At 40.8% G+C, this 16,429-nt stretch overlaps 1 protein-coding gene across 9 annotated transcripts in view; it reads left to right on the plus strand.

The window, feature by feature from the left end:
• Positions 1–16,429, plus strand: part of UNC79 (unc-79 homolog, NALCN channel complex subunit) — a 299,827-nt gene that overhangs the window by 195,043 nt on the left and 88,355 nt on the right. For 6 of the 9 annotated variants that reach the window (XM_024982113.2, XM_059879351.1, XM_059879352.1 and 3 more), the window contains 5 exons: positions 3,002–3,184; positions 3,762–3,924; positions 6,434–6,583; positions 7,166–8,383; positions 15,914–16,021. In XM_024982113.2, coding sequence (XP_024837881.1) covers positions 3,002–3,184; positions 3,762–3,924; positions 6,434–6,583; positions 7,166–8,383; positions 15,914–16,021 — 1,822 coding nt within the window. The remainder of the gene's footprint in view (positions 1–3,001; positions 3,185–3,761; positions 3,925–6,433; positions 6,584–7,165; positions 8,384–15,913; positions 16,022–16,429) is intronic. The other 3 variants (XM_059879353.1, XM_059879354.1, XM_024982115.2) reach the window with 1 other exon arrangement.

The raw sequence follows: 16,429 nt of genomic DNA on the forward strand, positions 1-16,429 counted from the left end.
TATATTCACATTCTTATGTAACCATCACCACTTTCATCTCTAAAACTTTTTCATCATCCTAAACTGAAACTCTATTAAATAGTAAAGGAGTGTGGAATTTTTGTTTGTAGGTTTTTTTTTTTCCAATCCTTTCCTTTTTTTGGTTTCAAGTGGAGACTTGAGTTAATCATTCAACTTACTTCATATCATATTATCATCATTGGCATTTTTCATGTTTCTTTGCTACTCCAAACCGCTGTGTTATATACCATGATGTATATTTCTCATGAGTTAACTATCCATTCCCTCAGTAATGGACACTCATATTGCTCCCGACTCCTCACCCTTTCACACAGATCAGCAGTAACCATTCTGTACAGTCGAGTGTTAGTTGCTCAGTTGTGTCCAACTCTGCAACCCCATGGACTGTAGCCCACCAGGCTCCTCTGTCCATGGAATTCTCCAGGCAAGAATACTGGAGTGGGTAGCCATTCCCTTCTCCAGGGGATCTTCCCGACCCAGGGATCGAACTGGGGTCTCCTGCATTGCAGGCAGATTCTTTACTGTCTGAGCCATCAGGGAAACCCCAACCATTCTGTACATGCAGCCTTATTCAACAATGTGAGAATTCTTTTGGGATATGGATCCAGGAGCAGAATTAATAGACCATCGATGTACATGGACTTCCCGGGGTGGCTCAGAAGGTAAAGAATCTGTCTGCAATGCAGGAGACCCAGGCTCAATGCCTGGGCATCCCTCAGATGCTCTGGAGAAGGGAATGGCTACCCATTCCAGTAGTGTTTCCTGGAGAATCCCATGGACCGAGGAATCTGGAGGGCTCTAGTCCATGGGTCACAAAGAGTCAGACATGACTGAGTGCCTTTCACACTTTGGGTGTATATATATGCCTAATTTGACCAGTGCTACAAATCTAAATTTCCAAAATGGCTGCCCTAATCTGCAAAGAGTGTAGAACTTGGGGCTAGAGAGAAATGGATATGAATTTCAGCTCTGCCACTGTTATTAAAACTGTTACGGCCTTAAGCATCCTTGCTTCTTTGCTCATTGTAATAGATTTTTTGGGGAAAGACTAGAGACAACATACTGAAAATCACCTTCATCAGTGCCTGTCGCGTGGAAAGAACTCATGATCATAGCTGTTACCATTTAGCTCAAACAGATCGTTGATATAGTGAACACGGAGAAGCAATGTGGGAGCAATTTGCATGTCTCCTGCTGGTGCTGATAACTAGATGAATCATCACTAATACTCACCTGTCTGTGATAGAGACAGAAGATGCCACTTCAGATAGCAAACTTCACTACCCTTCCTCCCTCACTTCTCTCTTTCTATGTTCACATTATGTATATTTATTTTCAAACTATAAGCAAAAAAATTAAAATGTAAATCTCCAGGAAACCCATCACAAAATCAGTTACTAACATTTTGGTATATGTTGATGGCTCTAGGTTTACATACATTCCTATATACACGCATACATACATAGGTATGTACATGTATGGTTAGCTTTCAGTTTACCATCTGTGTGATAAGTAGGATAAAAATCTAGGCTGCCCTCCCCTAGCACATTCTGTAACTCATGTTTCAAGGTCATTAGTAGTGGCAGTGTTAGTCACTAAGTCATGTCTGACTCTTTGTGACCCCATGGACTGTAGCCTGTTGGGTTCCTTGTCCATGAAATTCTCCAGGCAAGAATACTAGAGAGGCTAGCCATTCTCTTCTCCAAGGGAACTTCCCAATCCAAGGATTGAGCCCAGGTCTCCTGCTTCGCAGGCAGATTCTTTACCATTTGAGCTACAGAGAAGCTCTAATAAAAGCTGTGTGCTTTTTCCTGCTTCTGAATACATGTTGCTCTATTGCTCTTGTCCTCAACTATGTGTATATGTGCACATATTTTTTATAATAATGGGATCATTTATACATACTGATATATGTATATGTGCCTGAATGTGTGCATGTATATGCATGTATATGTATATACATACTTATGTCTGGGCTTCCCTGGTGGCTCAGTTGGTAAAGAATCTCCTGCAATGCAGGAGACCTGGGTTTGATCCCTGGGTCAAAAAGATCCCCTGGAGAAGGAAATTGCAACCCACTCCAGTATACTTGCCTGGGAAGTTCCATGTCTCTTTTAAGCCTAAAATTTGTTATGAAGCTCATATCATGTAAATAAATTTGTACGGTATTCCATTTAATGTCTATAGAGTATTCTGTTGTTATATAAACAATCTTTTGTTTTACTAATTCCATATTGTTGAATATGGAGGTCATTTGCAATTTGGAGTGGCTATAATGCTGGGTATCTTTATGCATACATCTGGAAATGCCTGTCTGATTTATTTCCTTAGGATATGTTTAATTGCTATTTAAAGGCTATGTGCTTTTTCCTGCTTCTGAATACATGTTGCTAAACTGCTCTCCTGAAAAATTTGAGAAATACTCTAGCCAGTGGTGTCTGAGAATGCCTGTTTCCTCACATAATTACCAACTCTACATGCTTTCATTGATTCTAGGTAATAGTTTAATATGACTTCCCAGGTGGCCTAGTGGTAAAGAATCCACCTGTGCGCTGGGTTGGGAAGATCCCCTGCAGGAGAGCACAGCAACCTGCTCCAGTATTCTTGCCTGGAAAATCCCATGGATGGAGGAGCCTGACTGGCTACAGTTCATGGACTCTCAAAGAGTTGGACACGACTGAAGCGACTTAGCATGCACACAACATAGGACATTTTCAAAGAGGAAATTTATTTTCAGCATATAATTAAGTAGATAAATAATTAGACAATTAAGTAGATAAAATGAAGTTACAAGTTTTTAAATTTCTTGTGAGGTTGGACTTTTGTCCCTTTATGGGTACTGGCCATTATTAATAATATTTTGTGAGATACATGGTAAATATCTTGCTCATGTTTTGATGGTTCAAAGTTTTCCTTTTGGTTTATAAATGTTCTTTGTAGTTGTCTTTTCTTCAGTTGTTACCTTTCTTTCCTGTTTCAGGTCATGGACTATAACATTAATCTGGGAAAACACCTTCTTCCCTTGGTGGTTCAGGTGCTCAAATACTGCTCTTGTCCTCAACTCCGGCATTATTTCCAACAGCCACCTCGTTGTTCCCTCTGGTCCCTAAAGCCTCACATCCGGCAGATGTGGTTGAAGGCCTTGCTTGTCATTCTTTACAAGGTGAGTTGCTGTAGTCAATCTTTTTTGGGGTGGAACAATTCTTTTAGAGAGAACATTTAAGAGATCTAAGCTCAAAATTTTGTAAGATAGTAATTTGACCTTCAGTAATTTGACCTTCGGAAGATTCACGACGTACAATTAGTATTCAGAAGTGAAGAACTTTTGGAAGGAAAATAGAAATGTAGACCATGCCAGTATATACTCTAAAACGTTTAAAGCCAAATACGATGAACATGGATCCATAATCTCTGTCTATGCTCAGAACCTCATATTTTATCTATGTATTAAGTACTACGTCAGAAAACAAGAAAACTATTTAAAATTGTACTCCTACATTATGTTTATGGCGGCTCATTTTCTTAAAATAAATTAAAATTTACAAACTGGCATGCATTGCCATCCATAATTTGGTGGAAGAGGGTGGGGATACAATCCCTTGTTCAAATAAGACCATGGTAAGAATTGACGTTTCTGCTTACCCAGAAGAGACTGAGAAAAATAGCTAGCAAGATCAAGTGGAAAAACTTACCCTTGAAAATAACTGTTTATATTTTTCTCCCTCCATTTCATTGAGCAGTATCCATACCGAGACTGTGATATCAGCAAGGTCCTTCTGCATCTGATTCACATAACAGTCAATACACTCAATGCACAGTATCATAGCTGCAAGCCCCATGCCACGGCAGGACCTCTGTACAGTGACAACAGTAACATAAGCAGATACAGCGAAAAGGAAAAAGGTACTTTACATATCTCAATCCTATCCCAAACTCAGCTTGCATACGTAATACATTTCTGGACAATGTTTTCCTTAGACCGTAGAGGAGCACCCCAGGTACTATTCTGGAGTTAAAAAAAAAAATGACCTACTGCTTCATTAATTCTCCACATTTCCCATGAATGTTGTTGCTTTCCTTTTTTTAAAATGAGCACTCAAGAGAAATAATCGATATGCTTCTAAATCTCCTTTCATGAGAAATCATGTTTTGCAAAAAAAAAAAAAAAAGAAAAATTGTCTGCTGTCTGGTTAAGGAGACTTTGTAAGCCTTTTCCTTCATGTTGGAAACATCTTGCTTTGGGCTGTGAAATGATTCTTGGTTGGTACTCAGTGGTGCCATGATCCTGTCCAACTCTGTTTTGCTTCTGACCTTGAGATTAGATTTGAATGGAGTCTAAATGTGTTGAAGTGGTCTTTCTTAGCCTCCTTATTCAATAAGAATTAAAGGCAAATGAAATCAAATATTTTGCATAGGTTTAAATTATTTCTAGTATCAATACTTTTTTGTATTGATAGCTTTTCTACAAAGGAGGCAGCAGAATGAAACTTTAGCTAGAGTAAACTTCCAGCCTGGATATTTTCAGGTGAGAACTGCAGAGCCAAGATGTGTGTTTTTTGTGTCTGTTTCAGGGTGACTAGACTCATGAACGATGACATCATCTCATCCAGTCCTGCGAGAAAGCCAAGTGCCCCATGACTCTTAGTAGTGTTCATAGATTCCTTTTTGGTAGAACTGCTCTGCAGATGTATGAATAGGATGGATTGGAGCCAGTGTTCTATTGTTCATTTATTACCAAAAAGTTCAAGACTCTAGGTTGGCCAGAGATGGGACTGAGAGAAAGTTCTTTAAGTTCTGATACCATTCAGATCCTTCCTGAAGAATATCTTGTTTACCATCTTAGGTCCTAGTTTCTGGGAAATTGGACAGACTCAGTTAAACTATAAATGTCATCAGTGTGGGCTCAGTACCTGGACCAATCCCAGATGAACATTTCTGGGTGAGAGGAGCCATGCTGAAGTCTTCCTGTCACTCTCATTCAATTCATTTTGAGAATTATCATTGATACAAAGTTATGTAAGGGAAGTTGCATAACTCTTGCTCCAAAAAAGCTGTATTTTTCAAAGGAGAGTATTTTAAAAAACGAAATAAATAAAACAGAATGTTGTATTGACAGGCTTCCTCATCATTGCAGAAGTTCACTGGGAGTTTTGTATCCATTTTGATCATTAACGCTTATTTTTTTTTTTCATTTGACCCAAAAGATTATTTTGATTACTTTGTCCAGCATCTGCTGTTCAAATTTCATTTACTTATAAAATCTTGTGTTTTAAGACAGAATCGGTCCTTAAAACTTAACTCTAAGCTTGTACTCCCCTTATACTCAGAGAATTAAATAATCACAATCACACCTGAACCTCATTTTCTCATACATGTAGATGTAAATATAGGCCAAACACCGTGATTTCAATGATGTTGAACTTGAATAGTAGGTTAATTCCATTCCCTGTGGTGTTAACGCGTTTTTGCAGCCTTTTCTCTTGCTATTTTGTACATGGCTTTGACCTTTTCAAAGGACGAAAGAAGAAAATTTATTAAGGGAATTTTGTGGGTTGCAATATAACAACATTTTCCTCATTAATGTGTTTTGGGGTTTCTCTTTGATTTAAAAGTGGCCAAAAGGGGGTAGAAAAGGACACAGATACAAGCTTGCTAGGATTCTAAGTGACCAGTTTGTTTATGGAGCCTCAGGACCGTAACAGTCAAAGATTCTTTCTGGGATTCATAAAAGCGCCCACGGCAAACTCGAGAAGAGTCTTACTTTAGTGGGGAGATGTTATTTTCTGTTTTCTTTTTCCTTTGTTTACTCTTTCAGTCCATAATCATTTGTGGAGCTTTTGAGATGACCAGCGGCTTTTCTAAGCTTTTTCTGTGTGTCATGTGTTTCATTTTCAAGTGTAGAGTACAGTATTTTGCATTCACAAAGTATAAGGTGCATGTACTGTTAGGCTGTGTCTATGCCAGTTCTCAGATCCCAGGAAGGCATGTATTTGTGGAAGGGGCAAGATCTACTCATTGTGTTTAATTTTCTTTTGCCAAATTAGCCTGAAAATTCACCCAAAGCAGGCACGTTTCAGGAGTGTCCCAGATTCCTGACATGTATTGGTTATCTGGTTGTTAAGTGCATTGAAAAAGCTCCCCATGAAGGCTCTATCGGAATATTGAGATGCCTCTTTTGAAAATGCTGCCCTTTGTGACATGGAAATTGAGGGGCAAACTTATAACAGTTTGTTCTGCTCAACTTCTGAATAATTTGACACCTGAATTAAATGCCCAGCTGGGCTAGACTTGGGCTGGTGTAGGAACCACCCCAGACTGTGTTCCATGATGCTTTCGTTGAAATGCTTGTGTAGACACAGCCTAAGAGAGAATAACCTCTTAAGTGTAATTTTGACTTTCTCTCCCCAATTAGAAGAAGATAGTGTTTTTGATGAATCTGATATTCATGATACACCTACTGGACCCTGCAATAAAGAGTCTCAAACTTTTTTTGCAAGATTGAAAAGGATAGGCGGCAGCAAAATGGTGAAATATCAGCCGGTTGAGATGAATGTTCAGAGAAGTATGAATTTTTTCCTCTTAGTAATTTTATGCAGAAATGTTGTACTCTACCATTTGTTTGGGGTGAAATCTTAATTTTATTATGTTACTACACATTTTAATACTGTTGATTTTATATATATGTATGCATAACCAGTATATATATATACACACTTATATATATACGTGAATTGACAGATACATCATTAACGTCATGATTGTCTGAGAGGGCCATTGCTTGATTTGATTTGTTGCAAAATGTTTGCTTCCCTTCCACACAATTTGAATACAGTTTTCTAGACTGACCTCAGCCAAAAGCAATCCCCTATCCAGCACACAAATGAATAGAGCTGAGGGATTATCCTGAAGCCTGATTTTGGAAATAAGATCTTAAACTGCCATTTGGGGGTTCTCTCATTCCAGAGTTTTCTGGTTTTTGAAATTAGAATGAACCTGATGAAAACTTGGCCAGAAAGTCAGTTTTCCCTTTTGGTGGAGCTGGGGTTCTGATTATTATTGATGCCAATTGTATGCCCAAGTATGAGGGGAAAAGAAAGTTGAAATCTCCAAGTAAAATAGTACTAGCTTTTTCTGTTTTAATCAGGTGAAATAGAGCTGGCTGAATATAGAGACACGAGTGCATTACAAGACAACATCCTACACTGTGTGAGAGAAGAAAGCATTCAGAAAAAAAAGCTGCGCTCTCTAAAACAAAAATCTCTTGATATAGGAAACGCAGACTCCCTCTTATTTACGTTAGACGAGCACCGTAGGAAGTCCTGCATAGACCGCTGTGACATAGACAAGCCTTCTGCCCATGCTGCTTATTTTATGCAAAGACAGCACGACCACGGACGATCTAGACAGAATTCTGCCACGAGGCCCGACAGTGCCGACATCCCCGAGAACCTAGCTGTGGAAGGTTTCCAAGAATCTCGGAGGCCGGTGATACCAGAAGTTAGGTTAAATTGCATGGAGGCATTTGAGGTGAAAGTTGATTCCCCAATAAAGCCTGCCCCCAAAGAGGATTTAGATCTGATTGACTTGTCCTCAGATTCAACATCTGGGCCTGAGAAACGCTCTATGCTCTCAACGTCGGATAGCGACTCTCTTGTGTTTGAACCTCTTCCCCCTCTGCGAATAGTAGAGAGTGATGAAGAGGAGACCATGGACCAAGGGAATGAGGGTGCCTCTGGTCAGAATGCTGCCTCTTCTCCCTCTGTCCCCAGACACCCCTCTGTCCTCAGCCTCAGTACAACGCCCCTCGTGCAAGTAAGCGTGGAGGATTGTTCCAAAGACTTTTCTTCTAAGGACTCAGGAAATAACCAGTCCGCGGGTGACAAGGACGCCTCTCTCATAGCTCTGGAAGACCCCACAGACTCTGAAGAGTTAGTCAAGCCCGAGGAGCTGCAAGAGTTTTCCTGTGGCAGCCCACTCACGCTGAAGCAAAAACGAGACCTCCTTCAGAAGTCATTTGCCCTCCCCGAGACGTCTCTGGATGATAACGCTGAGCCCAGCACTGAGGAGGAGAAGCCTGGTGGGCTGATGCCAAGTTCAGGGGCAAAAACTGTCCTCCTCAAGGTCCCTGAAGATTCGGAGAACCCAATGGAGGGTGAGAAGCCCGACACCATCGCTGAATCAGACACAGAACAGAACTCCGAGAGGAAGGCAGAGGAGGAGGGAGCTGAGGAGTCGGAATTTAAGATTCAGATTGTCCCCCGGCAGAGGAAACAGAGGAAGATTGCGGTCAGTGCCATCCAGAGAGAGTACCTTGACATTTCCTTCAACATTCTAGACAAACTGGGTGATCAGAAAGATCCAGGTGAGCGCCTCCTTCTTTCTCCCAGCCTATGTTCAAGTGTGTGCTTCTTACTTGTGAGGGTCTTGGCACTGAGCATGCATCAGACTCTCAGCCTTAAAATGTCAGGGGATGACGGTATCATTGCTTCATTATCACTCTGAACCCTTCCTGCTTACTGCAGTGTGTTAGATTCAGATGTGGTTCTGTTGGCTCCATAAATGTTTTGATATTGGTTGTTCCTCAACTCTACAATTAATTCTTGATCACCCTTGACAACAAGAGGCAATGATAAATTAATATCAAGACATTCCAAATACCATTTTTGTTTTCCTCAAACAACAAAAGGCATTAATTGAACTCTTTTTGCTTTCTTTATTTCTTTGCTATATACTTCAGTGAATTATGATACAGACCAAAGGAGGAACAAACAGGAAGGGGTAAAATAAAGTAAAGAGTACTTGGGATGATTGAGAACTGATTGTATAATCATTTAGGGTCTATAGCTGATTACATATTCTAACCAAATATCAGCAGCCTGGCATGGTGTACCCTTGGGAACCAAAATGAGCCCAGTTACATCCCAGTCTAATCCACGGTCACCAGTTGATGGTGAAGCTGCCAGAGAACAAGAACTTCCTGCCTCAAATGCCATGACTTGTGTTTCCTTGGAGGCACTGATTCTAAGAGGGATTAACTTGAAAAAGTGACAAGCTGCTAGTCCACTTCATCCTAAAACACAGTCCTCTGCTCTGTTATCATAATACTGATCAGAATGTTTCTTAATTTCTCAGCTCATATCTTCAAAAAAATAGAATGGGAATCTTCATAAAAAATAGGAATCGGTCTGGGATGATTATTTTAGTAGATTCATAGACTGAAAGACATTGGGCGCTAACAAAACTCTTGGAGACTTCTCATCACCCCTCATTTCCTACAAGAGGACACTGACACTGAGGAGGTGATATGCCCTGCTCTGGGTCATACATCACTTCTCTCCCTACTCCACAGTAAAAGCAGCTCCCAAGAGAGTAGGCTCGGCCTTTTTATTTGCTCCAGGCATTTCCGGAGGTTTCCAGCAGTTCTCTGCCTCATAAGGCAGAGCTGTGTAATCTCAAAGGTGCCCTGTAAAAATCTGTTGAATGAACATGAATGTAGTTGGAAAAGGTCATGCTCCAGTAAGGCAGCAGGGGAAGATAAAGATTCTCATGATAACAAGAAAGTTTAAGAGTGTTTCTAAGGAAACTGGGACACCTTTTTATTATTTGGAGCCAAGAAAATTTTTGCATGTAGATGGAGGAAAGCACTGACCTATTATAGAAACTATGGAGGTCTATAGAGGGATATATAAGGAACCTTATAATCTCAGAGAAGGCAATGGCAACCCACTCCAGTACTCTTGACTGGAAAATCCCATGGATGGAGGAGCCTGGTGGGCTGCCATCTATGGGGTCACACAGAGTTGGACACGACTGAAGTGACTTAGCAGCAGTAGCAGCAGCAGCATAAGGTCTATGAGGGCATGGCAACCCACTCCAGTATTTTTTTTTTTTTTTTTTGTGGTGGCAACACTCCAGTATTTTTGCCTGGAGAATCCCCAAGGACAGAGGAGCCTGGCGGGCTACAGTCCGTGGGGTCTCAAAGAGTTGGACACAACAGAGTGAATAAACACATAAGGTCTATAGATGGGTATATAAGAAACCATTTAAGGTCTATAGGGTGGGTATATAAGCAACTATATGAGGTCTCCCCGGTGGGTGTATATGATATATAGGTTGTATATAGGTTGCCTTATGTGTGTTTGTATATGTCTGTGTGTTGCCTTCTTTATTCATCCTTAGGTCAGATTGTTCCCCAGGCTGCCAGGGAGGAGATTGGTATTATATTAATATATTTGTCACCAGAATAAGAAGGAAAGTATCTGACAATTATGATGACATGTGTTTAGAGTTTTCATAGTATAGATTATACTATCATAATAATTTTATATCTGTATAGTGTCACACGTGCCACAGACATACAGATCACCCCTTCCTTGCTGGGGGTTGGAAGGAGGCTCACGCGCTCAGAGTAAGACTCAGGCTCCCCCAGACCGTCTTGCGGCTATCAGTGGTAGCAAGGGAGACCAGACTCACAGCCTTCCCGTTGCAAATCCCCTTGAGGCTATGGTTCTCACGGCATTGTGTACTTTCCGTCTCTTCGTGTCAGTCCCTGCAAGAAGCCCCAGATCTCCCTTTTTCTCTCTCACTCCAGTTTCCACGAGGCCTTGCGCATGTCCTGTCCAGCACCTTTCTCCCATCTTATCCCAGCTCCTGAAACTTTTCCTCCATCAGAAATGCATTGTGCTTCATGAGCAAAATCCATTGTATGCTCTCTCCACTGTTTCCTTTACTTCCTAGTCAAATGAAAGTCCAGCTCTTCCCTGAAGATACTATGTCCTTAGGCTAGGGCCAAGGTGTGGACACCTTCCTTGCTCATCGTTTCCCCTTTCAGACTATTTCCATGGTGTCTCTAAAAACACTCAGCTCTGAATCTTACATTATTTACCCCTGACTTTCTCATTGATTGACAATTTTAACACTGGGCTCATTTTTACTCTTTCCTAAACTCTTCCTGTCTTAATTCTTGTTGATTTCAATATTAGTACAGATACTACAGAGTCTTAGTACAGTGTCTTCTGACACTCTGGCTTCTCAGCTCCTTGAATTCATCTTCTCCAGAGACTATTTTTCATCTTCCACTGTTGCTCATTTACTCATTCCCATGATCATATCACAGAACTTGTTATTATCAGTCGCTGCAGACTGTCCATGATGTCAGTCCAATGTCTCCCGTTCTCTGATTGTCATTTCCTCTCTCTGGATAGCACTGTATCGATCCTATTACCTTTCACTATCCCTCCCCTACTTCATGTCTTTTCTTCTCGAGTTGATTATTATAATCCCTTCCTGCCTCCATCATCCCTGACCTTTGCTTTTTTCAGACTTGCTTGGCTAAACACAACCCTTGTCAAATCTGTCTTTCCATCTACCAGCACCTATCAGATGAGTGTGACTGGAGAAAAGCATGTAACAGTATTGACTGATCTCATTTTAAATTCATGACTACAAGCATCAACTAGGTCCTTCAAGCTGCTCAGCAATCGCACCGTGTATCCCCCGTCCATTTACCTTTCCATCCTCCTGACTATTTCATAGCTACTTTTCCTTTCAAGCTTTCGATGTCTCTTCCTATGACCTAATCAGGAGAGATTTCCACATCTTCCTCCGCCATTATCTGCCTCCCTTCTGTCGTCTGCACTCATACACCTGGCCTTCCTAGCTATAGGTGAACTGTGTTTTGGTCTGAAGTCAGCCTTTCCGCCTGTGGACGCAATTCCATCTCTCTTACTTACTCAAGAACGTAGGCCTGGAAATTCTCCCCTGTTGCTCTTCCCTTAGTTTTTTCTAAGATACATTTGACTTGAGAATTACAAACACCATTTAATTTATCTCTCTTAATAAAAACTCCTGATCCCAGTTCTCCCAATTGTTATTTCATTTTGCTTTCTCCCTTTTAGCAAAACTTTCCCCCTCTTTTTTACTGAAGTAAAATTGATACACAATATTATATTAATTTCAGGTGTACAACATAGCAATTTGACATTTACACAGTACTTTACAAAATGATCACCATGATAAGTTTAGTTACCATCTGTCACCATTTACAGTAAAACAATATTGTTGACTATATTCCCTATTCTGTATATTATCCAGTAACTCATTTTATCACTGAAGTCTGTGCCTCTTAATCCTCTTTACTTATTTTGTCCATACCTCCAACCCCTCCTCTCTGGCAACCACCAGTTTGTTCCCTGTATCTGTGAACCTGTTTCTGTTTTATTTGTTCATTTGTTTTGTTTTTAAGAGTCCATATACAGGTGAAATCATATAGTATTTGTCTTTCTCTGTCTGATTTACTTCACTTAGCATAATACTCTCTGAGTCAGTGAGAGTGAAAGTTGCTCAGTCGTGTCCGACTCTTTGCAACCCCATGGACTGTAGCCCTCCAGGCGCCTCTGTCCATGGAATTCTTCAGGCAAGAATACTGGAGTGCGTTGCCATTTATTTCTCCAGGGGATCTGCCCCACCCAGGGATTGAACCCCAGTCTCCTGCATTGCAGGCAGACTGTTTACCATCTGAGCCCCCAGGGAAGTCCCATAATACCCTCTAGGTTTTAGCAATACTTTTAAAGGAGTTATCTATAATATCACTATCTCCAGTTTAATTCCTACGAAGCTTCCAGAGTTCAGTCACATGTCACTTGTCAAGGTCGCCTGTGGCCTCCACTGCTAAATCCAATGGTCGGTTCTTAGATTTTAACTTCTGACTCAGTAGTTCACAAAGTTTCTCACGCTCATTTCACTTGGCTTTTGGATACACATTCTCTTGGTTTTCTGCATATTCAGTGGTCGTTCCTTCTCAATCTGTTTTTTCGATTCCTCCTTATCACCCTGATGAGGGAATCGCCTAGGGTCTTTGTCCTTGGTCGTTTTCTCAGTTCTGTCTACACTGGTATTGGTGATCTCATCTAGTGGTGGCAATCTCATCTAGTCTTATGGTTTTCCATATTTTCTGTATGCTGAGACAACTCCATTAGATACCTGCTGCTGGAATAACGCTGTGCAACAAATAATCATACAAATACCAGCAACATTTAACAATAAACATTTCTTCAATTCAAGGATCAGCTAACCTAAGCCGGACTGGGTGGCCAGCCTCCTCCTGGGACCCTTGAAGGCTGAAAATATTTTTCTTATGGTAATGGAAGAGGCTTGAGAGCAAGCCCAATTGCATAAGAGCTCTCTAAACCTTTGATTGTATTATCCCTGCACACATTCCATGAGTCAAAAAAAATCATCTGGAAGGACCAAAGTCAAGAGGAGAAATATATTCTGCCTCTTCAATGAGAGGAACTTCTAAGTTACAGGGCAGAGGTCATTGACTCAGAGAAGAGTGAAGAATTGGGGCCGTATCTGCCAAATATTGCATGAGACATACTCATACTCAAAAACTGATCTAAAATTAAATTTTAACTGAGTGTCCTCTCTTATCTGGCCACCTTAATCTACCTTGTAAAGTCTACCCAGAATCTAGCCCTTTCTCACTGTCTCCCCTGCTTCCACCTTGGTCTGAGCCAGTAACATCTCTTATCAGGATCAATTGCTATAGCTTCCTAACTGGGCTCCTGTCTTCTTCCCTTATTGCCTTCGTATCTTCTCAACACAGCAACCACAGCGATCCTTAAAAACATGAAATCTCATGTTTTCACTCTGTTTTTACAGAGTAAAAAGTAATTTTTTTACCTTTACTCTGCTTAAAATCCTCCATTGGCTCTCATTTCTATCATAGTAGAAATTCAAGTCCTTTAAATGGCTGGAATCTTGTGTGCCTAATTCTCATTAGTTCTCTGACTTCATTTTTGCATGATTCTCTCCATATTTCTTCTATTCAGCCCCAGTGGCTCCTGCCATTTATTGAACATTCCTTTTATTTTGCTGTGTGTGTATGTGCTCAATTGTGTCCAAATCTTTGTGACCCCATGGACTGTAGCCTGCCAGGCTCCTCTGTGCATGGAATTTTCCAGGCAAGAATACTTGAGTGGGTTGCCATTTCCTTCTCCAGGGGATGTTCCTGATCCAGGGATTGAATCCGTATCTCTTACATCTTTGCATCAGCAGGCAGGTTCTTCACCCCTGTGCCACCTGGGAAGCTACTCTTACTATTATTATTTATGGCATGGTAGCAGCAAATATCGGAGAAGGCAATGGCACCCCACTCCAGTACTCCTGCCTGGAAAATCCCATGGATGGAGGAGCCTTGAAGGCTGCAGTCCATGGGGTCGCTGAGGGTCAGACATGACTGAGCAACTTCACTTTCACTTTTCACTTTCATGCACTGGAGAAGGAAATGGCAACCCACTCCAGTGTTCTTGCTTGGAGAATCCCAGGGACGGGGGAGCCTGGTGGGCTGCCGTCTATGGGGTCACACAGAGTCGGACACGACTGAAGCGACTTAGCAGCAGCAGCAGCAACAAATATAAAACAGAGACAAATAAAAGTAAGAGAGGTAATTGTGCTTGTTTTTAACTAGTGGTTTGTGGAGAATACCTAGGAGAAAAACCATAACCTAATCTTCAATATCTTAATGACTAAGGAATTTAAAATGAGTAGTAATTTTATACTTTATTAGGAGAGTTTGGGAAACATTGTAACAATTATACTTTTTTGTTATCAAGAAATTTCTTATCTAACAATCATATCTATTCAGAAAGACCTCTGAGAATGAAAAATAGAGGTTCCTAAATCAATGCTTAAAAGCCTTTCTCCTCAGCCCCCACCTAGGATGTATTTTACTTTCATTTCCGACAGTTTAATACTCACCCAATCGAACAGCGTCTGCATGCTTACATTGTATGTGTGTGTGAATGTATGGTGACTTGCTCTGGGGCAAGAACAAACAATTGATAATATATTGCAGAGGAGGAGACAGTTGTCATGAAGCTTATGAATTTGAGGTCTTTTAGGGTGGACATGTTGTAATCATGGAAACCCTAGTGGTAATTCCAGACTGCTCATTGAGTTCAATATATAAAAAGTATTGCTTAAGATGGCAAGGAGGCTTATAAAGAATTTTAGGCATTTGCTGTCAAAACTATTGAACTTTTCAAAAACTTAAAGAATCATCTTCGCCTAGAATAATGTGGGGCAGCTTGTTTCTCATTTTGCACAGATGAAAAAGACAGTATTATTTTGCAGAAAATATTTCAGGTTAGATGCATTTGTCAACAGCAGAAACAAATGATGCAGTCTGTTTCTTGCTCAACTAGTAAAATAGAATATAATAAAATTTTATTTTATTTGCTAACAAAATAGAAAAATCTGAGTTACTAGTAAGTAATTATTCCGACTTAGGTACAGTCCCTGTTCCTAAATTATGGTTTAGCAGAGGTTATGGACAGGTAGACACTTGCATTTTAGTGTGTTAATTTTGGTAAAGGTTAGGACAGGGTACTCTGGGATTACATAAGAGGGTCACATGATCCAGTTTTTTGTTTGAATGTGGGGGTGGGGATCCTGGTTGCCCTTTTGGAGGAGGAATTACTGTACAAATTGAGATGTAAGTGATAAGTAGGAAACTGCCAGACGAAGGTGAAGCGGTAGCATGAAACAGGTGGATTGCCTGTAAGTGTCTTTGGGATTTGTATGAAAAGAAATCCCGTTCTTGAAAGGTGCAGGAATATGTGATGTGAGCGTGCCAAGCCCTGGCTTTGTAACAGTGCTGTTGTTAATCTCTGAGAGGTGTATTGACACATGCAGAGTGTAACGTGGAAGCGACTCTCCGTGGAACTTTGAAGCCAGTGTGTATGAGGTTCCAGAAAAATCATCAGTAGGGCCAGAAAGTGTGTATTGATTTCAGTGGGAGTATTGGGCAAGAGGGGAGAATATATGGAAAAGGTTCCCCAACTTGCTTTTAATCAGTGTCCTGAATCCTAAATAATGTTTTTGTTGGTAGATCCTGCTACTAAAGGACTTTCAACTTTGGAAATGCCACGAGAATCCTCGTCTGCCCCTACCCTGGAAGCAGGTGTGCCAGAGACGGGCAGCCATTCCTCCATATCAAGTAAGGTTTCCTCTGATGATCGTTTCGCCTGTGCATCGATTGTAGACCATGATCTGCCGCCTTGCTTTCAATTTCACAGTCTTGGTGTTGTTTTTTCCTTTAACGTTCGTGTTAGCTTCCTAGGTAATGCCGTGTTGTGTGTTCTCAGAGACTATGAGACAGAGGCCCACTTTTGTCAGCATCTCAAGGGTTTGATAATCAGTATGGTCAGTGATAGGCCGAGAATCCTAATTTGTTATGGAATAATCACTGCATATCATAATTCAGTAGAATAAGTGTTATATATGACTGGATTAGACACAAAACATGGAACTGGTTTTGGGACAAGTGAAAAACACCATCTGTGACAGAATTTTTACATGAAACACCTTTGTTTAATTTGAATCACCTCTGTCATTGACAAAAATT

The sequence above is a fragment of the Bos taurus genome, chromosome 21 (assembly GCF_002263795.3).
Source record: "Bos taurus isolate L1 Dominette 01449 registration number 42190680 breed Hereford chromosome 21, ARS-UCD2.0, whole genome shotgun sequence".
Classification (NCBI taxonomy): Eukaryota; Metazoa; Chordata; class Mammalia; order Artiodactyla; family Bovidae; genus Bos; species Bos taurus.